Genomic DNA, 25,679 nt, shown 5'->3' with positions numbered 1-25,679 from the left:
CCCCTACCCACTTACAGACCCCCTACCCATCTCACAGCCTACCCACCTCACAGCCCCCTACCCACTCACAGTCCCCCTACAGCCGCTCTACCTACCTTACAGAACCCCTACCCACCTTACAGAACACCTCCCTACACACAGACCCCCTACCCACCTCACTGCCCCTGCCCACTCACAGCCCCCCCTTACAGCCCCTCTTCCTACCTTACAGAACCCCTACCCACCTTACAGAACCCCTACCTACTCACCTTACAGAACCCCTACCTACTCACAGCCCCCTTACCCACTCACAGCCCCCCTACCTACCTTACAATCCCCCTTACTCACTTACAGTCCCCCTACCCACTCTCAGCCCCCCTACCCACCACACAGCCCCCTACTGACTTACAAACCCCCTACTCACTTACAGGCCTCCTACCCACCTCACAGCCCCCTACCCTCTCACAGTTCCCTACCCTCTCACAGACCCTACCTTCTCACAGCCCATATACCTTCTCACAGACCCTACCTTCTCACAGCCCATATACCTTCTCACAGTCCCCTACCCTCTCACAGCCCCCCTACCCTCACACAGCCTTCCTACCCACACCTTGTCACAGCCATCCCCACCCTGTCTCCCCACACACCGTCACAGTCCCCCCACAAACCCTGTCACAGCCCTCTCACACACCCTTTCACAGCCCCCTCACACACCTTGTCATCTCTCCACACACACACCCTGTCACTCCCCCCATACATGCACCCTGTCACCTCCCCACACTCCCTGTCACCCTCGCACACACACTGACCCCACACACACACACACACACACACACACACACACTGTCACCCCCATACACACTCTATTATCCCCATACACACACTGACACCCCCCCCATACAATACAATTTTTGTTGGGGGGGGGGGTGGATCATGGGTGAGTTACCACACTTTTTCCCCCCAGGACTTGACCCCTGCATGCATATATTTTGGTAATGGCAGTCTAATACTTCTCCACTAATAGCAATTAATAAATAAAATGCAAGTCTACATCACAACCCATTCAACTAATATATATGTCAGCCTGACTTTGGTTCACCTAAATTTCCACTATCTTATTAACGAAAACATTTTTTAGGATAAAACAATGCTCACATTTATTAACTGCCACAACACAAATGAAGCCCACGTTTTTTAATTCTCTCTATATGGAAATTGACATCAGTTATAACAAAGGTGTGGGTATGGATTAGGTTATTTCAGAGGGATGTATAACCCAGGTTTGAGGGCATGGGCAACCTATTTTAAGGAAACCCATGAATGTCCTGTATGAGGGAAATGATTGAACACATACAAATTAACACATATTAAAAATACCCTGCTCATTTAACAGTATTAGCTCATCCTGCAGTACAAGGGAATCGATAAAGCAGTAGATGTCCTGGAACTCTTTATCACTATACAAAGCCACCTCATCTCAGCCATTGGCCTTCAAGCTCCATACATTATGACTTACCTATTAGCTCATGTGCTGGGCGACAAATGGGAGTTATTCCTTTAACATTAATAGTGGTTGTAGGTGACCATAAGCCATTATATGTCACAGAACATTACCTATTCCTCTACCACACTTCGCATTGCTCCTCTTACTACAGTCTCATGTACAGTGCTCCAAAACAGCAGGCAAGGTGCACAAATAAACTACCCGTAGCTTCTACTGAACATGATACATGCAAGCGTTCAAACATGCCCCCTTTTATCGTGAGAAGAAACATGCAATATATCACCTATACACATAGTCATGCACTCACACAGACACATGCATACTTGCACCCTATCACATTAATGTATTCAAATAGTTGCAAGAAAATATTTGTAACCATTTGGAATTACCTCGATTACTCAATTAATTGATTTTTAAATTGTGATTTGATTTTCCAATAACAGATATAACTGCTTTATATAAAGATGCACAAAAGAACTGTATACCTTCTATTGGATAATGAGCACATTGTTTAAACATTCAGAGTCTGTCTTCAAAAATGATATGAACCCCTATATTGTTGTAACTGGTATAACCTTCCATAGCAGGAATAGTAGTAGTGTAGTGTAATATTTCTTTTAATTGAAGGATGATTGAGAGATATTTCTTGAAAAGAGCAAACTGCAAGTAGTTAGATATGTATACCATTTTAGAGTTGTGTATATCCAATCATCTCTCCCATTTTCATGTAATTTATTGGAACACCAAAGATGTGATTGTTTAGAGTTTTACACACTTTTTCGAGCCTTGGCAGTGGCTCAGTATTGACAAGAAGTACAATTATTTATATAATATTTGTTAAAAAGGTAGTCTATATTATTGTAACATCAGACAAATAGAACAGATTTTATATGAGTAATAAATTCAAAAACACATCTAATTCAAAACTGTTCACAAACTGCTTTTTTTCTTCTTATATCTTAGCACTCTTTAGATAGGAATGAATTCTCAGTGCTTTGAATTGTTACGAGAGTATCATGATCACGTGAATCAGATCTCACTGCAGAAGCTGCAAACCCAGAGGAATTTCAGAAAATATGGACATTTCAAATGTGAATGTATTATTTTAAATTATTGATTCTATATACTTCCAACCTTCATAGTCTCTTTAAATGTTTTTGAAATCACGGTTTTAAACTTTTCTTTCCCTAAACTCTTGTAATTTCCTTTGTCCAAGACACAGGTCTTCTTGTGAAAATGGAATTAAGTTTTCAAAATTTATCTTAACAAACTCTTTTAACTAAAACAAATAATTATTTCTTAGTGGTCCTTTCAAAAACAGATTGTACAGAGAGCATGAGAGGTTTTTACGTTTAAGTGGTTAATGTGTTAGGAAAATAGAAATATTACATAATCTACTACTCCAATGACTTTATAAATCTAGAAATGTCATTAGATTTGATGAATATTCTGATGCTCTGCTGGACAAAGGCACACATAACAATGATGTAAAGGCCTTAATGGGAACGCAGCAATACACATCAAGCAATACTGTGCTTTCCAAGCAACCCTTTAGAGTTTGATTGTAAAGTAGGCCTGCCATAGGGTAGCTAGCATTCAAATCCTGCATTTCTGCAATAGGACAAAGAAAGAGGCAGACTAGACATGAAATTAAGCCTACCACAAGATTTAGAACAATGGATGGAATATATTGACCATAACAATAACAATGAGTGCAGCCAGATTAATGCTTTATTTTGATTTAAAAACAAAACAACAACACCTCCTTCCAATACCTAGAGTATATTGCAAATCACTTCACTGACAAGATCTCTGCAATCAGGGAACAAATCTCTCATCTTTCTTCTTCCCCTTACAATACTTCCCCTAACCTCACTCCATCTGCTGTTCTATGTTCAATTGCACCCGCTACAGTGGAAGAGGTTTCTGCTCTGCTCCATTCCTCCCGCTCCACCACCTGCTCCCTAGATTCAATTCCCTTGCATCTCATCCGTACTCTATCTTTTTCTCTTTCTCTACCTCTCACTAAAATTCTCAATCTCTCTCTCTCTCATATTTCCATCGCCCTTCAAACATGCAACTGTAACCCCAATTCTAAAGAAGCCCAACCTTGACCCTAACTACCGTCCTATCTCGCTACTGCCTTTTGCATCCAAGATCCTTGAAAAAGTTTTGTATGCGAGATTGACAGACTTCCTCAAGTCCAACTCTCTGTTAGAACCACTTGAGTCTGGTGTCCATGCTAAGCACTCTGTGCAAAGGGCACTGACCAAAGTATCCAATGATCTACTCGCTGCAAAATCTCATGGTCACTATTCTATCCTAATTCTCCTTGACCTTTCTGCTGCTTTTGACACTGTTGATCATCAACAGCTTCTTCTCATCCTCTGCAATATCGGTCTACACGATATTGCTCTCTCCTGGTGCTCCTCCTACCTCTCCCAGCGCTCTTTCAGTGTTTCTTTCTCTGGCTCTTCTTCTTCTCCCTAACTCCTCTGTGTTGGTGTCCCCTTCGGTTCTCCATCTATACTTTCTCCCTTGGTAAACTCAGTAGCTCCTTTGGCTTCCAATATCATTTCTATATGGATGACATGCAAATCAATCTGTCCTCTCCGGATCTCTCCCCATCCCTCTTGACTAGTGTCTCTTACTGCCTCTCTGATATTTCTAACTTCTTTAAATTCAACTATCCCAAAACTGAAATTCTGGTCTTTCCTCCCTCCTACTCCTGTGTCTGTCTCCCTCCAACTCAACGGTGCTACCATCAGCTCCACCACGCAGGCTCTCTGCCTAGGTGTTCTTTTTTACTCCGACCTCTCCTTTATTCCTCATGTACAGTCTATCGCCAAATCCTGATGCTTCCATCTCAAAAACATTGCGTGCATCCGACCCTACTTAACGCCAGATACAACTAAGGTGCTGGCCCATTCCACTGTCCTTTCTCGCCTTGACTACTGTAATCAGCTTCTCAGTGGTCTTACATGCTCCCAACTTGCGCCATTACAGTTCATAATGAATGCGGTGGCAAGGCTCATCTTCCTGTCCGCCCACACCTCCCACGCCTCACCCTACTGTCAGTCCCTACATTGGCATCCTGTAAGATATAGGGCTCAATTTAAAATTCTAGTTTGTTCTTGCTTGCAAATCTCTAAATAATGCTGCTCCCACCTATCTATCCTCCCTAATACACAAGTATGTCCAATCTAGGCCCATTACGCTCTGCTGAAGAATTACGTCTATCTTCTGTTCGTACTCCCACCTCTAATGCTTTCCTTTAAGACTTCTCAAGGGCTGCACCATTCCTGTGGAACTCACTTCCCTCCTCCGTTAGATCTACAGCTTCAGCAGTAAGAGTTACCCTATCCTTAGGTGAGTAGCCAAAGCAAGAGGTATCTGTGTATCCATTAGACTTGTGCATTTGGTTTCTACCATAATGCGATTCATCAGAATTTTTGGATATTCAGATGTGCATCTAAAATCCTTAACTCCAAAAAACTGTCCACTGTATGGACAAATCATGAAACAAGCAAAATGGACAATGCACAACTGTTTGATTCATCATTCGGAGTAACATCTGTAGTACCATTGTGCCACTGTGGTGATTGATAGGAAGAATGATGATTGGTGGTTAAGGGACAGCCATTAAATGTTGATTTTGTTCACAGATCAAGTGATAATTAACCAATATAGGCAGAAAAAAAAGGAGACGTAAAAAAATGTGTATGTGTGTAAAATATATAAAATTTGTTTAACCCCTTAAGGACCAAACGTCTGGATTAAAAGGGAATCATGACATGTCACACATGTCACGTGTCCTTAAGGGGTTAATACATGTATAATGTAGAAATATATATTTTTAGGGCTCATTTTTCCCTCTCTTGGCTACTATTTCTCACTTGATCTGTGAACCAAATAGCCCAAATACTGCAAAATGTATACATAATATTGATATTTTGAAGTACCCTGTTTGGCCAATTTTCCCCAAACAATCGAATTGACCAAATTGGTATGAACCAAAATGCCACATGAACAAATCCCAAATCACCCAAAACAAAATTTTGCACAGGTAGGTTTAGACAAACAAAAAATGTTCACTGTGAACAAGCCTAGTATACATAGCTGGTTGCATTTTTAGATGGTGAACGATATAAAGAAAAATGATAAAGTCTTACCATTCATAAGAACTATTATAAATTAAGAATCATAATAAATCCTTATACATGCAAATATCATGCACCCACTCACCAGAATTAATGCAAACATGCTCCCACTCTCACAAATATATGCAAGTATGCTCATGCTCCCCCGGGTACATGCAAACATACAGAAACCTACAAACAGGTAGGTGACCACATTCCAATCCATATTCAGAACCTCCCAAAGTTCAATATGCAGTATGTGTGACAAAAATAGAAATATAGGAACTCATTGTTTTGTAATGTGAACTCAGCAGTACTAATCAAGCAATATAGTGATTTACATTTAACCATTTAGAACATTAGGTATCAACTGGGCATGACATCTTGTAGATAATCAGAATGCAAGTGTGCCAAGTAAAAATGAAAGTTATACTATTTAAAAAAAAAAAAAAACTATTTTTTGCAAATGAACCTACTGGCTTTCGTCTTTTGGTTTCTAACCAAGACAGTTGAAGGAAAATAGTTTTAATTAGCACAAACACCTTTCTGATCAAAAATAAATGACCTTTGAGAATATGTAGCAAAAAAAACATGAATAGTGATATTTTGTTTCGTTTTAACCAGCTGTACATGCTGATTCTCTTTTCAAGATTTAAAACCAGAGATCAAAACAAAAATGTATGAATACTGAGTTAAGTTTCATGTGCCAAGTCCACGAGAATTGCAGGTGAGATTAAATTGGAAGTTTCATTAGTTAACAATGATCACCTTTTCGTCCAAGAATTTATACAGTTAGGATTTGATCAATTAACCACTTGGCTTCTATGTCCACTTATAATATCTTCCATTTTCCAATAAGCCCCTTTTAAAACAAGATAAAAAAAATAACCTTCTTTTAGAGGAATTAAAGAGACTGGTTCATAGGACCAATTAAAAATGGTACAGAATATTATAATGTGCAAATTTCGATGAAATATTGTTTCAGAAAGTCAAAGAAAGACACATTATAATGGCGGATAAAAATGAGTCAGCTCATCTTCCATGGCCATTCTACAATCTGCCTTACAAGATCAGGGTTATTAAATCCTTTTGGATCATTAGATGAGCTTGTCTGTTTAAAACAATTTTTAATCCTTGTATTTTATTCCATCCTATCAGTTCTCGTGCCATTGTTACCAATATGCACAAACCTGTTGCACATAATCTGATTCTTACATCTATACTGTCTGCATCAAATATTCAAATCCTTCATATATCAAATGCCCATGGAGCAGTGTGTATTATATGATTTCTCAATCGAAAATCGACTAGTGATGCTTGAAAAAATAAAAAAATTCGGATTAAATATTCATAAAATATTTCATGACCATGAAAAGAGCAAAATGTTACACAGAAAGTAAACAAACAATCAAACAAACAATTGCAATGCAACATCAATGAGTGCTCTGTGTATGATCTGTGACTTTGGATTAAATATTGATTTCATAATATACAATAGATTGAAATAAATTGGGTATTTGTTCATGCTTGTTATACATATAATTTGCACACATAGCTGATTATTATTATTATTTTGTTTGTTTGTTTTTTGCAATAATTCAAAAGCACATTTGTCACCAAGTTTTAGCTATGTCCCTAGAGGCATAGCAAAGCCCTTGTACATATTGTTTTAATTCTAATGTCATGTTAGGCTCATGTGACATATTTAAACCTTATGTCAAGACAAGTCCTTTGCCACACATCATCTTTAGATTGCTCAAGTGGAATGTCTTTCTAAGGTTGAAGTGTTAAGCACATGTGATTCTTAACATTTAATAAGTTGAAAGGAAATGGAAAGAGACACTGCCCTGTCATACATCACTTAAAATTTGCTGCTACAAAATACATATGAAAAATCATTGTTACAGCCTCCAACTCACATGACCTGAAAATTTTAGATAAAAAGATATGCCCTTGACTGTGAATTTATAATGGAATTAGATTGCCATGTTTAGCAAAGAAATCCATTGTTTATAGATATTGACCTTGCAATTTGTATAGCTGATCAGTTAGCTCTGCTGGTTAATTCACCAACTTTAGCTGTTCGATCATCGAGATTCTTTATTTTGTCTTAGTCAATGTACTCTTTCGTCCTTCTGATTTTGACAAAATATGTACCATTGAGTTGGGTAACGGACAGCTGTTTATCAGCTGTTGGCATGCGGAAAAATAAAAATTTGGGGTAATTATAAAAAAAAAAATCACATTGAAAAAAAGTAGGTAGATCATTATCATTTTTATTATTAGATTCAACAAATGATGAAATGCTGTCATCAATATGTTTGTTTAGTATGTTTTTATAAACTCCATTCACCCTAACCTAGGAAAATGTATTTCTACTTAAAGTAACACTCTCTCTCTCAGTAAAAATATTTTAGAAAATTTTACTCCTAACCTGTTACTACACACACTATTTAACTATGTAAAAATTAAATGCTATGACCGGTTTGATTCATTTTAGATCAAAAAAATAATTGCATACAATAAAGTAAAAAGAGTACAAAATGCTAGCCATTCAAAAATGTAGTCTATTATTAATGGTTAAAAAAAGCTTCATGACATAATACTGAAGCTGTTCTTATTCCAGTATATGTGTTAGGCTTATAAAATGGCTTGTATACACTATCTGCTTAAAAAAAGAGTATATTTACTCATGGTTTAACACAATGTAACATATTTAATTATTATTTAAATAAATATATAATCTCATTTAATTTGTCTTCTAATAAAGTATAAAATCTGTTCAAAGCAAGTTGTATCTTTTTACATTTTAATATGTAATACAATACACTTGCATTGTTCTCAACTATTTTAGCTATTCACAAACACACACGTACAAACATGCAATAGTGAAAACCACAGCTTTCATAGCATCACTGATATTTCACCTTTAGTTGTAGAATAGTGAATATGTAAAATCACTAATCTAAACACTCATAAATCACAGCATTTGGTTTGTAGCCTCTGTCTAAAAACAAATACAGTTGCTATGGAGCCAACGTGAGCAACACTAAAAATAGTGACAAAATTCTCTTTTTGGTTAAGATCTTTCTACAAAGCACTTTCTAATTGGGTGATGATTTCAATGGTTTACAATATGTTTTGTACATTGTCCTGTTAATTATTTGGCAATTTCTGTTTAGTATACGTAGCTTTGACAGAAATCTTGGGTGAAAAATGTATTAAGGGTTTACATTATTTTTCATGCATTAACATGTTCATTATTTGGCAATTGATGTTTTGTGCAAATACATTTGGCAGAAATCTTGGGTGACAAATGTAACATAATTTAAATAATCCAAATATACAGGTGCAAAGAGAGTATGTCTTAGTTAACATGTTTCTTTGTCATCCATATTTCATTATATTAAGGCAGAACACTGAAGATGTGTATATGAAGGGTGTTCTTTCCTCAAAATAAATCAGAATTTGATCCTTTTTAAAAATATATTTAAGTTTTTAATGCATTTGGGCCTCACTTACAAATATCTAATCATACAGTAGTTAGCACAGGGTTAATAAACTATATTTTTAGACAATGTTATTTGTCTAATAATTCTAACACTGATATAATGTAAAAGCAGTGAAGAAAAAAAAAATTCCCCAATAAGTTGAAAAGTTAATTTGAAATAGCAGATCTCCAATTAGGCTAAGCAATAAGCACAAGGCGACATTTTGAGGATTTTTTTAACCAAACCTAAAACTGCGGATACACAAATACAGCAACACTACTATTTTTTAATGAATGAACAAAGGGACATTAGGGATAATAGGGTTAAACCAAGTATGAGATTCATTCACTAAACCGTGATACATGAAAAACCCAGTCCACTAAATGTAAGCTAGACAAGAATTCTACTGAATTTGATACTTCTCACAACCCAACTGATGATATATTTTTTTATTCACTGTTTAGTTAATAATCCCTAGTGATCATTCCTTACAAGTATAAATGTCATTATATTAAAATTTAGAGGCTACTAGTCACATAGAGACAGCTATAGACATAATCATAATTGGCAGCTGCTTACCTTCCTGTGTCATTTTACCACTCCCAGGATTCAAATCTGGCTGAGGGTGTTGGCACTTGTAGTTTAACAACAGCTAGAGGGCCTCAGTATTCCAACATTGATTCTCTATTGATGCTCTGTATGCTACAGTTTATCATAGCATAGGATCAGTTACATACAGTATGGATAAATCACACCACAAACAGCCTGCTTCAGCCTAATACACGTGCAAAAAAAAAAAAAAAAATCTTCCAAACCCTAAAATCGGCACCTGAACAGTTAAATCAGCCTAATTGTAACTTCTATTGAGCCTCGAGTTTAAAGATCAGAGCTGGTCAGTTACATACAGTATGGGTAAATCACACCACAAACAGCCGGCTTCAGCCTAATACACGTGCAATCTCATAAAAAAAAAAATCAAAATTAAAAAATAATCTTCCAAATCATAAAACCGGCACCTGAACAGTTAAATCAGCCTGATTGTAACTTGTATTGAGTCTCGAGTCTAAATGCTCAAGTCAGACATTGTCAGAAACAAAATACTCAATAGAAAAAAAAAATGTCTACAGTTTCTTTTTATTTATGAAGTGTACAAAGCAAACTCCATTGTTCTTTTATACACAATGTGATTAAAATCGACATTGTCTATACAGTATATGTGTGACTTTGTACAGTGTGTGTACATTGTATGTGTGTGCTTGTGACATGTGTACAGTATATGTGTTTGGCGTGTCTCTGTACAGTATTGTATACACAGTATATGCATGTGCCTGTGTACAGTATACTTATGTGACTGTATGCATGTGTCAGTGCGAAGTATGTGTGTGTGTGTGTGTGGGGGGGGGGGTTGTACAGGGTGTGTACAGGGTCTGTATGCAGCTATTGTGTACAATGAACACGAGTAAACGTGTGTGTTGTTATAGTAAATGCACATACTGGTATACAGTGTGTTTGTGATGTGTATTTATCTACCCATTTTACAAATAGACATAAAATACTATAAATATTGGAAAAAGGGGAAAAATACAACACTAGGTATTTTTTTTTTTAAATAATATTTTTTTGCATTTAAAAAGTGTAAATATCAACATCTGTATATATATGTGTGTGTGGATACAGATGTCGATAGATATATACTGTTAGGTATATATAAATATATCTAATAGAGATGTATATAGATATAAAAGGGAGACAATGAATGTGACATCTGACGGTAAGAGAAACACAAAACAAACACAGAAATCGGATGTATCCATTTATAGAAACAACACAGAACACTATGGCTTATTAATACTTAGATGGTTTAAGCGTCCGTTCCAGCCCATGGCTGGGCTTTGCGATCAGCTGCTCGGATAGGAGAGAACAAGGTTTAGAGATGGGGAGCCGTCCAAATGTGACTCTCTGAGTTCGCTTTATTATGAGATCAAGGGGGGGAAAAAAGAAAAAAAAAATACAATGTGTCATGATGTTTCCATAAAGCTGCTGAAGGCATTAAAAAAAATGGAGATGTAAAAAACAAAAACAAAAAAAACAATAATGATAACAAAGAAAAAAAAAAAATGATTCCATGAAAGCTGCTGAAAGAAAAGAATAATAATGGTAACAAAAAAAAAATGATACAAGTCATCATGTTTGCATGACGGCTGGTGAAAATATGGAGAGAGAAAAAAATATATATTAATAATGGTAATTAAAAATAAATAAATAAATAAAGGTGAATTCTTCCTGCAAAATATAGGGTTGGCTAGCCCTCTGTTCACTGGGCACAATTGAGATTGACTAAGCAGCCAAGAGCCATGCGCCTGCTTTTTTTATAGGCAGGGGATGCTTGGAAGGTACCACTGAGCCAGGGCAGGCAGGCTCCCTCCGCTAACGTGGCTCTATAGATCAACCCCACACCCACTCCCCCAAGTCTGCCGGGGACTTGAGCTGGCCCAGCCTGTTTAAACAGAAAGGACACAGATCCTGTCTGTTCAATGTATAAAAAAAAAAGCCGTGCAGACCAGGGAGAGAGAGGGGGAGAGAGAGTGTGTGTATGTGTGCGAGAGAGAGAGCGAGGGGGAGAAGCACCGTGCTCCAGGAAGACGAGGCAACACCAGGATCCTCTATGTATATAAAGATGGCCACGTTAGCTAACGGACAGCCAGACAATACCAGCCTCAATCACAGCAACCCTAACACCAACGGGCACATGAACGGATTAAATCACAGTCCCGGGAGCACTTCCACCATCCCCATGAAGGATCATGATGCTATCAAGCTCTTCATTGGGCAGATCCCCCGCAATCTGGACGAGAAGGACCTCAAACCCCTGTTCGAGGAGTTCGGCAAGATCTACGAGCTCACAGTGCTGAAGGACAGGTTTACTGGCATGCACAAAGGTCAGCACCCATCTCCTTAACTTTAGCAATGTTCATCTGGGGAGTGGGAACCGGGTTTTAGCACTTGGAGCTTGGTACTGGGTGGCGGTGATGACTGCTTGGGACGGCGGAGGGAGCCGTCCCCAGCCTTGGTAATGAGTGGAATCTCCGGCTGCTCTTTAACTTTAGCCAAGATTCTACTGGGGCAATGGGACTGAGCGGTCAGCACTGGGCACGGCACAGGGACAGAATCAGGAACTGTCCACAGACCTGGTGTTGAACTGGGGGCTTGCACCTCCTTAACTTTAGCGAGGCGCAGCTGGGGATGGGAGCTGGACCGTATCACTTGCAGCATGGTACGTTGTGGGGCGGATTGTTAGGGAGCTGTCCACAGCCCTGGTGCTGAACCCGTCTCTCCAGCGTCTCTTTAACTTTAACTGGGGGAGTGAGATTAGGCATAAGATCGGGAATGCGAGGCAGGAGAAATCCACAGCCCTGGTGCTGAACGGAGTCTCCAGCAGCTCTTTAAGTTTATTTCATCACAGCTGGGGTATTAGCGCTGGGAGCAAGATACGGGCTGCTGATAATGTGATAGGGATAGAACGCAGAGGCTGCCTCAGGATTCTAATCTTTAACTTTATAAAGACACATCATGGGAGGGTAGATGGCTTTTCAAATAGGAGCAATATAGAGACTGGTGATTCTTACAAGGAAGGGGAGTGGGTCGCCTGATAGCAGCCTGATGCTGCACTGGCTTCCTATTCTGCACTTTATTTAGCCAGGCACATGTACGGAGTGTGGCTTAGGTTTAGTGCTTGGACTTAGGCACAGGGCAGTGAGGCTTACTATCAGCTGGAGCTATTTGCTGCCCCTGGGCTCAAGCATCTTCCATCGCTTTAACTTTAGGAAGATTCATCTCAGGGAGTGTGTGTGTGGCAGCGTGGGGTGCATTATCACTTAGAGCTAAATAAATATAGACATGATTGCTCTGAATGGGTAAAATATCTGACTAGAGAGCTGGTTCTGAAAACTGTGTCCTAACCTCATCTTTAAACTTAGCAAAAAAATGCCGGGGAAGGTGTAGTTAGCCATAGCTACAAGAGCTACAGTGTGTGAGTGTCAGTGATTATTTTCTTGGCATGAGTATGGATCTACCCCAGCAGAGGAACTAAACTGATTGTGTAGTACCCTCCAACCTAAGAAAGAGACACATGAGAAGGAGGGGGTAATATAACATGACTATATGTAATATAAAGTGATTTTTATTTAGAAAATGTCCAGGAGCTCTTTAAGGCCTTCATGCTGAAAAAACTGCAAATCAGCTCTTTTTTTTTTTTTTTTTAATATATAGCAATGCCCATTTAGTAAGGAGATTTTGGAAATAAGGGTTAGGCACAGAGTACTGGTTGTATTCTATGACAGGAGATGAGCTGCCCACAGATTTGGTGCTGATCTGCCTATCCTGGCAACTTTGTGACTATACTTCTGAGAGAGGGTGTCAGCAGAAGCAAGCAGGGAGCTGTCCAGCGTTCTAGTGTTGAATCGTCTGCTTTTAATCTCATTAACTTTGTAACTGCACATCTGGGATATGCAGAGGGAAATATAACGAGTATGACTGAGCGTAAGAAAGATGGGTGAAACACACCTCTGGGGAAAAATTAGAAACAGAGACATGCTTGCAACAAAGACAGTGCATTAAATGATAATGGAGGGATCTGTTTGCAGTGATAGAGGTTTAACTATATATATATATATTGTTTTTTTTTACATTATTACTTCTATAAGAAGAACAATAGTCTATGTAAAATATCCATGGACTCTACCAGAGTCATGACATGGTGTATGACACAGGATATTGAGACAATGGACTCCCTCCCGTTTCATGAGTGAATATAATAGTGAATAGTGAATATAATGTATGTCAAGTTTTGTAGCCCGTGTATGATAACAGAGTGAACAATAGAAAGACAGATTGGTACAGAAGAGATGACTAAAGGTACAAAAATGCATGAAAGGTGGCAAAGCTAAAGCAATTACAAAATAGTTCACATTAAATAACTAGCACAGAACTTGAAAAGGTAGAATAAATAAACAAAACATTAGAATACATTTTAATGAGTGCAGCTGAAATAGCAATGGGACATGTATGTCCCAGTGCTACCCTGATAGTGAAGTCCACCCCTTAACCCTTACACGACTCAAACTCACTACACTAAACAACATTAACCCCCTACACTAAACTAACACTAAACATGAATGCCTATTCTGCATTTAGATTTACATTTACATTAGCATTAACCCTAACCTAAATATATCCTATCAAATTTTAAATGGCACAACGGCAAATGGTATATTATGGAAAATAATGTCCTCTCAGGGTTTCTCAACCTTCCGTCTATTCTGTTTATTATGATGCATCCAAAACCCCTTGGCATTATTTTCCCATAATGTGTGGTTCACCATTATACCTTTTGTATATATAAATTCACATACCTACTCCCTATTCTTTTGATCATACGTGCTACTGTTCTTAATCCTTGATCAAAATATTTTACATACTTTCCAAATGTCTACAATACATATGTATATCTCATACATCATCTCATTACAGATACAACTTATGTGACACTTGCGATAGAAGTGCTAGATTTAGCATGAGATGATAGAAATGAGCACAGTAAGGGGGTTGCTTTTCTGCTAGGGTTATGTCTTGTGATATTGGAGCCCAGTTTACCCTGTGGTTAAGCTCCTCAGAAGGCTCAGCTATAACTGAAACAAAGCTTTCATTCTAGTATAGTACTTTATCCGAAGGCTTCGCCTTGATTGAGAACAGTCCAAAGTTGTATTACTCATACTGGGGTGTCCCTGATTTATTAGCTAATCCTGATAAAAATGTGCCTTTGGCAAGTAGAAAAAATTACTTGCTTGCCCCTAGTGATTAATTGTTGTAAGGTCTAAGCATGACATGCCAGTGAAGAATGAGAATTGTATTTAGCTCCAAGTATTATTTTGACCAACTCGACACAGTTAAAAGAAATATCAACTCAATGCTTTTTTTTTTGCGATATAGGCGAAAAGCTGTTAAAAAAAGGTCTCTTCCACCTTAATATGTTTCATATTTCTACTAAGTGACTTTTATTATCTATCATTAACCCTTCTGTTGACAGACGACTTAGCAGTACATTTCATTGCAGTCTTGCTTGCCTTGACAGCAAAATACCAAAACAAAAAGTATCAGGCTATATATTTAATATTCGTCAATATTGAATAATAGCCTACTAATTGACTGAAGATATATTCTTGCAGAGGCATTACGGAAACAACACAATCTCCAATCCTGCCAATGAACACCTTTCACAAAGTACATTAAAGAGGTTAGAGAGTTGGTTTTATTTATTGTCTATGGAGCTTTAAAAAGGGATTAACCCACACTACTGTATAAGGAAACAGACAGATAATACATAGCTAATAGATTTTTTTTCAAGAAGTCTATGTATCATCACAAGTTCATATTATTGACAAAAAAAAGCATTACGGTATACAAATTAAGTCATATTAATAAGTAATTCAGTGTTGTTAAAAAAGAAACTTTAACATGCTAAAAAAAATGAGTAATTATTACCTACATACAATTTTGCAAAAATATCAATGAAACCATCATGCATCACGATGAAGTTTTGCACAATATACCAACATTTGTGTATATATTTGTGACAATAACACATTAATGTTGCTTAGTAACCCGATCATTTTTGAAAAAAAAATATATTTGTTAAGAATAAGTAGGATAAAATACCTCAAAAATGAAACAGTGGAGGTTATTTTAATTTAAACGTTCTTCCAATAATCTGTTGCTAATAGTTTCTGGGTGCTTAGTACTATTTTTTTTTGTTTTGGATGAGAAGTGACCCACCCACAGATGCAGTTAACTAATCAGAGTCGATCTTCTGGGCATTTCATTCATAAGTTCGTCCTTTTGTGATAGCCTTGTGAGCCTGGAAACTGACTTTTGTCTGACATAAATGTTACAACTCTCTTGATAGTCATATCACAATGCATTATCCTTAAAGTTATTCAAAAGGCCATCTAAAGTGGTATTTAGTATAATAATTTTCAATTATAGTAATCTAAATAGAAGACCTTCACAATATGAAGAGACAGATTTTACAGCTTGTGAATGCTAGTGCTCAAGGCCTATAATGTACTAAAATCAAAATATCATTGAAGCATCTGCTAACTATTACTGTTTTATCATTTTAACTACTTTGAATATGCATAAGCAACTAAATCACTGAGTTACCAAGAGCCGTACACATAACGATACTTCTTTTGTACATCTACTAAAGTCATGTCAGTAAAAAACATAGAAAAAACCATAAAACAATTACTTTCTTACAATAAAAAGTGTCTATTGAAATATTAAATGGGAAATAACACACATACAGAAGCATGGACTCAGAATTCCTTTGTCTTGGGCCTGTTTTGTATTACAAGTGAATCATAAGTGCCGGTATTGAATTTCCAAAACTGGAGCACCAGGGTTAATCCCATTATTAAAATTTTTTACAACTGTTCCACCTTCAGTCAAAGAGAAATCAAAGCTGAAAGGGTCAAGAAGCAACAATGAAAAATATGACTAGAATAAATATAGCATTGTGTGCAATGTAAAAAAACAACAAAGTTTAATTTCCTGTTGCACACTCAATATTGAAACAAAATGCAGAAAAAAAATAGGTACTGCATGCGCATGAAAGGAATTAAAAGGGAATGACAAATTAGTAAAACAGTGTGATGTTTTTAGCTCTAATGTAATGCTGTGATTATTTGTCATAGAGTTTACAGATTCAGTTTCTATTTCTTGTCAATTGTAAGTGATCAGGGAAAATGTAAACAATAAAAATATTAATATTAATAAGAAGAAGAATGACAGACTATCTAATTATTTATGCAGGACTGATTTCTCAGATAGATTTGTATTTTTTTGGCCAATCAGAAAACTATCAAAGGGATTAATTCATGACGTAGAGTTTATGCATTCAATAAGGAACAACAAAAATAAAATAAAAAATACACGTGCATGTGTGTATTTATATATATTACACCCATTGTATGCAGTAGTAAACCTTACCAATTCTAAATATTCTGGGTGATGTGTGAGAAAATAAGGCTGCGTAGGTACAATAAAATACCTAATCTGGATGTTATAAACTGATGAACATAAATACATTATTGTAAAGAAGACATAGTTTGTGAGGAATGTGTATTCAAAATTATTGATCATGTCAACAAAAAATGTTGCAGTGAACTGCCCACTTGCAAAAATGTAATTCACTGCAACTTTGGGAAGACTGGTTTAGAGCATGTATATTTTAACCACAATGCTTTTTTTATTACTATGGGATCTGTAACAGTGTGCCACCACTCTTGAGAGCTAAAAAAACATTGTCTGTTAAGAGGCAACAAGATAATTTCCATTGGGTGCATTAAGACAAAACATTCGTAAAAGACAGATTAACAAGAACAACAGAAATTACAAAACAAAGACATTATCTAGGAATGCAATTCTAGAAACCAGTACTAAAGCCTCAAATTATAATTTACATTGTACATATTTTTATTACCGCTTTTCCTTAATTTGTAATTTTTGAACTTTCTGTGCGTCACATTTTCTTTCTTCATCCTGTAGTCAGGGTGATAATTTTTAATAACTGTTTAAATTATGTTTAAATATAACATTTACTGAACAGTTATTTTGTGCAGTTAAGTCAACATGTTCTATAGCCACTGGGTGGCCTTTTTTTGTATTGTTTAGTTTTTTTGAAAAAAAAATATATATGTTGAATCTTAAAGGTTCAAACAGCAGCTGTGTGTGAAGTTAAATATTAACTTTGTTACTGTGAAAAAACACAAAGCTATTTGTTTAACCCTTTTATCACAATCAGCTGTTTAAAAGCTTCTCAATGGTGATATGGCATTTACCCCAAATTTTTTAAATTTCCCCAAATTTTCATTTTTACATCTTCTTGAGCTTAATGATTACGTGGCATTTGTTTTTCACAATATAAGAAAATAATAAAAAGAAATTCAAAATAGTTCAGGTGTAAGGTTATATCAGTGGCTATTGGAAGCTGAGAGCTTCCATACAGTGTAGCTAATACTTATGCATAGTTAAATGGTATATGTTTTACAGTTTGGCAATTTAAAGTAATACCATTTCATTAAATAATAGCCTTATATGCTTATATACTCCCATATTTTAATTCCATGTGGAAAGTTGAAGCAAGATATCTGACATTGGCTATCATCAGTTATAGTCCTTTATTTGTGCTTTAAGTTGCAAAACAAGACATTTAGAAGAACCTGTTAGTTCATGGCCATTCTTTTTGAAGTTAATGAATGTAAAAACGTTTGTGGATGTTGCCGAGATGGCCTTTAGAAGGTAACTATAAGGCTATGATTGGTTTCTTCAAGATCAAAGTCAACAAGGTAATGCATACTACACTTCCTCCCCATTTATTAAACAGCACATCACGTATTTCACTTCGTATTCTCTCTTGCTCACAATGACTGATGCATGGCATGGTCATCATAATTCAATGAAAGAAAGAAAGAAAATGAATTATCACATGAATCAAAAAATACAGAAAGCAACATCTGTGTGAGGCACCTATATCCATAGAATTCTGCCTTACCTTTCACCTGTTAAATGGAGCTTGTCACAAGAAATATTGCAATACATTCTAGGACCCCCTTTTCTATGAGGCTCCACTTTCCAGCGTGATGGATTTTAAAAGGGTCACGGCTTCACGTTAAGAATAAAGAAGATGAAGAGTGGAAAGCAAGGATCTTTCAAGGTTAACTGATATCACAGAACTGAAATCATATTGAGCAATGTAATAATGAACTTATCAATACCTCTTTAAAACACCTGACAGGCAAATACAATGGAGATTCAGTCCTGTGAGCAAAGGTCACGCTAGATATCCATTATTAATCCCTTCAATATTGCGGTTGACCAATACAAGCAGAAACTACATTACATAGTGGCTGAACTTTCATTCTGACAGTGAGAAAATATTATAAAAAGGCATGGTAACATTTCAAGTTAATTATCAATAAATAATACTTCAAGTGCCAGTTCATCTCCATTGCACGATAGATTGAGTTTGCATTATTTTAATATAAAGAACATATACTTTCAGTTTGACCCTGAATTTCAAATGACGGCAGAGCAGATATTTTGACTCTTGGTATTCATTAATCAATACAATATTTATCATTCACATGATCCTAGTAAATCATAATGGTTCAAAGTCTTATGACATGTTTGTACACCAATCCGAGAATAATTACACACTCTATCTCTGCTGGATGATTTTTGCTGCATCATACTGCACATTATTACATAGTTATGTCTTCTTGGAGATAGTTTTATCATAAAAAATAAATATATTTTCAACATGTTAGCTGGGGTTTAGTCTATGTATAACAATATCTAGGTTGTGTAGATTGTGTAGCTTGTATTTTCTCTCTGTATACAATATTAAATAATTTTGCTAACAAGGACATTTTTGAAATAGAACTTTAGTGTTTTCTATTTTGCTAAAGAGGTCAGTTTTAGGCAATAGATTACAGAATATTAGATTATTTATAAATGCTTAGATAACAGGAATTTGCTGCAGTTCTGTCTTAACCATAATTGGCACAGTAAAAGAAGTTGGAAAATAAAAACAGTTGCTTTCCTTTAGATGTGAACTGATAATATTAAATTATTTTACATGGGAAGATACATATATATATATGCATATATATATATATATATATATATATATATATATATATATATATATATATATATATATATATACTGATAATATTAAATTATTTTACATGGGAAGATACATTATATATATATATATATATATATATATATATATATATATATGTATCTTCCCATGTAAAATAATTTAATATTATCAGTTCACATCTAGAGGAAAGCAACTTTTTTTATTTTCCAACTTCTTTTACTGTGCCAATTATGGTTAAGATATATATACGTAGCTTTAAAGAAGATGCTAGGTTTAAGATGTTTTCATTTCCCTAATAAATTATACTCTTTTTTTTTATCAACTATAGAATGGTGAAACGCTAAAGTGACACCGCAGAGGCACACTAATCAATTAATCCATTTAGCTTTTTTACTCAAGTTTCTTTTGTTATATAAAAAGTTTATTTTCCTTTCATACATAACCTTTGTATTTTGTATTTTCCATGTTGGATTTAACATTTGTTTGCACATAGGCAAGGGTAGGCAGAGGAGACAAAACCTCTGACTTCTCTTAACCCCTTACGGACACATGATGGAAATTGTCCGTCATGCTGGCCTTTTTGCTTCTGAAGCTGTGTCCTTAAGGGGTTAATGCACATCTTAGTTTTAATTGATTTAATCCAGTTAAGATAATCCAGGGATAACGAATATACTGAATATCCTGTTAAGGTCTGGATTTTATTACAAGGGTTATACGTACGTCTTGTAAGTGAATAGCAATTCTTACATTGACATCAATGGAAAAATATGCTATACAGTAGACTGAGACATACTTTCCCCTTCTATAGAATCTCGTCTTAAACCTCTCATAATGGTAAAAAAATTCTGTGTTTATTTGTGTACCTTACGTTGGGTCAAAATCTTTGACCTGCATCGTAATTGTGACCTGGCACTTGGGTGACTCACTTATATTTTGATGGCTCATATTTCACAACCAAACATGTCAGATCTATTCTTAAATTTATAGGAATCATGAGTTTTTAAACAAAAGTTAACAAAACAATAAGGATATATTTCAATTGCCAAACGTGTTTTTTTTTTTGCAATTTGAAAACAATGAAGTTGTTCTCAGGTTTTTTTTCCTCTTTCACTTTTTTTATCCATAGGAATTAAAATCTGTTTTGGATACATGGTTAAATTTGCCGCCAACCATGATAGCTTTCTTCTGCTTCCCTGTTTTCATGTTGCCAGTTGTCATGTGTCTCAGATAAAATTAACCTTAGTACACAGGCCGTTGTAAAAATAGGGATTTAAAAAACATGATAAGATACAGTCAAATAGGATACCGTGGATCTATAAAGCTGTTTTGAGGACTTAGGCGCAAAAGTGATACAAATAGGAAAATACGTATTCAGGAAACTATCAACTGGTAATTTGCTGTATAAATGAAAACAAACATGAGATTATTGAAAAAAATATAAAGAAAGCAAACCTTTAATAGTTTGAAATTATTTGGATCTGGATGGTTTGCGACTTAGCCAAATCACAAGTTAGTTTATTAACCTCTGCTTGAGCAACCAGTGGGAGACAAATAGTATAATATTTACAATTTATTTTTTAATCTTCTAAATTTCTTGGTCTAATAAATAACCCTAGAATTATTTAATTTCTATGAAAGCATAAAATGAACTGTTGTTACAGCTTACTGAATTAAATGTTAATATTGAGGTGGTGAATCATCAATGCATACATTTGAAGGACATTGGGATGGGCAAAAAGTCTAATTTTCTCTCAGTATGAAATGCAGTGAACAAATAAGTATGTTTTGCATTTTGTGATCACGTCACCGAAAGCTTCTATCTCTATGGGGCTAGTGTGAAACTTTTCATATATATATATATATATATATATATATATATATATATATATATATATATATATATATATATATACATACAAAAAGAGATGGCTGCACTCACGGATATTCCTTAAAACTTAGCTTTTATTCGGTTCCATAAAATAGATCAACGTTTCAGTCCAACATGTGGACTTTCATCAGGATCATATATATAGTTAATTCATTCTACACTATGGACTGTTCTGCATTAGCTCACCATTCTGCAGTCACATAAAAAATAAATATTTTTCTGAATAATAACTAATGTTTTCTGACCCTAACAGGACTTTCTGTGTGCATGACTCCTGAATTCTAGCTCTGGTTAACCTGTCTACTCTACTTTGATGATCAGCTCTGTTCCCATGCAGGCTGCCATTTATTTCAATAATGATTTTAGTTGGATTAATAATACACTAGTTCTAACTTTTTTGTGACCATAGATTAACTCATTACTACCAAGGGTTATCCTAGGTTATTAAATACCTAATGGATTGAGCCCCAAGCTCATAGTTGATTTAATCATGGTAATAGTCAAAATGTAAATACATAATAAAATACAAGTATAAATACATAATATTATTAAATAGAAATACAGATTTTTTTTTTTAACCATAGCATGGCATGTGCTCCCATAGGACCAGCAACCAGAAACCAGTCATGGACTACATAGTTTTGACCCTGTCTGTCTCATCAGCATGGTGTCAGTTCTGTTTCTGAAAGTTAAAGTTAAAGAAGCATATATCTAGGTACCAAAATGATTGTGGTGGGTCAAAACAACAAGATAAATCCCACAGTACAAAATATAAAAATTGTTGTTGTGCACAGAAATTCGGGAAATAATGTGCACACAACTATCTTCTCATTCATTCAAAAACATGAATGAGAAACACCTGTGTTAGTGAATGTAAACCAGCAACTTTTATTCACTCGTACTAATGTTCTTCAATTATTTATCTAGTTATTTATTTATTATTTATTTGTTATAAATTAATTATATAAATGTGACACATTTGTGGGCCATCATATGTATGCATGCACTGCTCTTCCCTCTCCCATAGAAAACCTGGAAGATAATGGCAAGGCATGTTGCTTTGTTTATACAAAGTGTCTGAAAGCATACATTTGAAATCATTACAAATGCATATCTTTCGTGAAGCTCTTTCAAATGAATTCTCTTAGACCTTTAATTCATGAGATGTTTATTTACTTTCAGTCATAGTATTTTACCAATGCAATTATTTTAAGCATTACTAAAAGGCATAGCTGCAAAATCAAGCAGTCTTTGGGTTGCATGATACCTGCTAATAGTTGACCTTATACCATTAAGTACTTGTCACATAAAAAAGTATAAAGATTTGCAGCTACATAGCATTTACTGTATCTATAATGTGTTAATAAGTACTTTCCACTTTGCATCTTTGTTCTACTAAATCACTTTTCAAACATTTAATTCATAAAATTAACTTTTTTCCATAATGTATGAAAAAGTTGTGCGTCTTCTTCAAACATCTGCCTGCTATTTTCCCCTTCACTGGCGTAGCATGTATAGAAAAAGCATTTCATAACAATGCGTAAGATTAAACCAATAAAAAAGAAATTCTAGTTCGACAAATACTTTCACTAGAGAAACACATTTAATGTATCTGGGCAAAATGCTGGTTTAGTCTACTGTATCAAGGCAAAACTGTTTCATTTTCTGCTCTACTGTATCCGGCATAGTTTATAGTTATCCACAGTGGGTATGGACAGTGTGCAATTTATCAGCATTCAAAGCAAAAGCTTTTTATTAGTTGCAAGGATAATCTGTTAGCTTTTTTTTTTTTCATGGAGATGGGCTTGCAGAGTAATACACGTATGTGAGAGAATAATCATCCTTCTCTTAACACACAAGAAGAACACAAAGAGAGAGATAGAACCAAGCCTTTATAAAAAATAGCTTTTATGTTTCTTTCTGAATCAGTTTCTTTGAACAGAGCATCAAGCATGCATTGGAGCAGGGCTCTGCCATCATACGGTGCCGATTGAACCTCGAGTGCTGGTCACAGTAGTGCTTTTTGTGATGCCGGACATGTAATTTTCTCTCTATGGACCCTAAGTGCCAAACTGCACATTGTGCAGAGTAACAGCACTGTCACTTACTCAGACCAGCAGGCCAAATAATATTCCACACACAATATATGCGCACCCTCATAACTGATAATGCCATGTAGTGTACATGATACATCACCCTGGTGAAAGAGAGATGGTATAAATGGTAAATTGACACACACTGGCATGGACAATAGCACATTTAAATGTGCAATTAAGATAGATGGCATGAATCTGCCTACGTTGAGTGAGAGAGGTATCTTCGTTGTATTACCAAATCTAGGAAATAAAGCTCTTTACCAAACCAACTCAATCATTGGTCAGGAGTTTTATCAAAAATGAGCTAGGATCATAATTAACCCTTCAGTTCACAGCTGCACTACAAATAGCTAATGGGGCATTTGGAAAAGGTAGTGAATAACAAGCTGGGTTTTGGCACGTCTGTCTGTCTGTCCGTCTGTCTGTCTGCCTGCCTATCAATGTATCTATCTATGAATCAATCTAGCTATCTATCTATCTATCTATCTATCTATATATCTATCTGTCTGTCTGTCTGTCTGTCTATTGATCTATATGTCTGTCTGTCTATCTATTTATTTTTTTATCTATCAAATCTATCTATCTATATATCTATATTTTATCTGTTAGTTTGTCTGTCTGGGAACACAAGTAGTGCATGCAGAGTAGATTCTTGATCAGTGCATTCAAAATGATAAAATGATAGAAGTATATAAAGTAGCAAACATGTAAGAATATGAAAACATCATGAGGTATGTTGCTTTTCAAGAGGACTGGACTTTAATTTCTGAATGTATGTTGTTCTGACTGTGCTAACATATTGAAAAGGAATGCTCCAGTGATGTTATGTGACTGTGACCTACATTGTTATCATAGTTTTTGTCCCGTTGATCTATCTCTACACAAGATAAACTTCCTTCTTCAAGCTAAACAAGTTTTTAACATCATTCACTTTTTCTGGTTTGATCATATTCAGTCAGAATTCACAATAATGACAATTAATTTTAATTAGTGAAATCATTGTCTAATAGTAGAAATGGTATTCTTAAAACACAGAAAACCAAATTTGCATAGTCAGCCATGAATTGTTAAAATTGTTTAGGCATTGTTTGTTTGTTTTTGCTTTTTTGGGGGTTTTGAAATATTTTCACTGTCAAGTTATTATGAATAAAGAACACAACATAGCCTTATTATAAAAATACAAAGCTTAAGTGTTTCTAATAAATTGCATTAGGGCTGTAGCAATGCTTTGTAGCTGGCTGCTAAATTCGCTAACTAGCCGATCCACATTTCAAAATCTATGCATGGAGTGAAGGAAGAGTGAAAATGGAAGATTTGTAACTGTTTAAATGATGGACTGTGGGTTGCAACCATTTACACATTTAATGTCTCTAAATTTATATTTATTAATTTATCTCGGAAAAAAGACTAATTAGTATGTTTTTCATACTGACTTTTATTTACTAAAAAGAAACATTGAAACAGAACTTGTAATATATTCATTACTTACTGTAACAGGTCTGTTTAAAATTTTGTCATTGAAAAGTCTATGCAATCTCCAGTTTGTGAATGAAGAAGAAGACCCATGAGTCACTCGGTATCTTTTCTGCTATTCCCTGAATGTTAGGCATTCTGGGGGATGTCAGAAAGAGTGCTGGGTAAGAATCAGACACAGGCAGGACTTGGCTGTTGCAATGTCTGTGACCTAGATGGAACCAGACTTAGGATAAGTATTTTTTTTTTATCATAGCTGCAAATCTATACATTTTCTAGACATCTAACTAGCACAAAGTACCAATGAAACGATTGTAGATTTAAGCAGGAATCTGTCATGTCATGCATGACAGATTCCCTTTAACAGTTACATAATTAAATTT

At 35.6% G+C, this 25,679-nt stretch overlaps 1 protein-coding gene across 12 annotated transcripts in view; it reads left to right on the top strand.

Annotated features, from left to right (window-relative positions):
• Positions 1-11,660: 11,660 nt before the first annotated feature.
• Positions 11,661-25,679, top strand: part of CELF4 (CUGBP Elav-like family member 4) — an 865,251-nt gene continuing 851,232 nt past the window's right edge. For all 12 annotated transcript variants that reach the window (XR_010090871.1, XM_063453839.1, XM_063453833.1 and 9 more), the window contains exon 1: positions 11,661-12,052. Coding sequence is in view for 11 of the 12 variants with exons in the window: in XM_063453839.1 (XP_063309909.1) it covers positions 11,707-12,052 (346 nt within the window). In the remaining variant the exon portion in view is untranslated. The remainder of the gene's footprint in view (positions 12,053-25,679) is intronic.

Source organism: Pelobates fuscus, chromosome 5 (assembly GCF_036172605.1).
Source record: "Pelobates fuscus isolate aPelFus1 chromosome 5, aPelFus1.pri, whole genome shotgun sequence".
In the NCBI taxonomy this organism is placed as follows: domain Eukaryota; kingdom Metazoa; phylum Chordata; class Amphibia; order Anura; family Pelobatidae; genus Pelobates; species Pelobates fuscus.
Note: the sequence above shows the minus strand (reverse complement) of the source record. Positions and strands in the feature narration are given on the sequence as shown.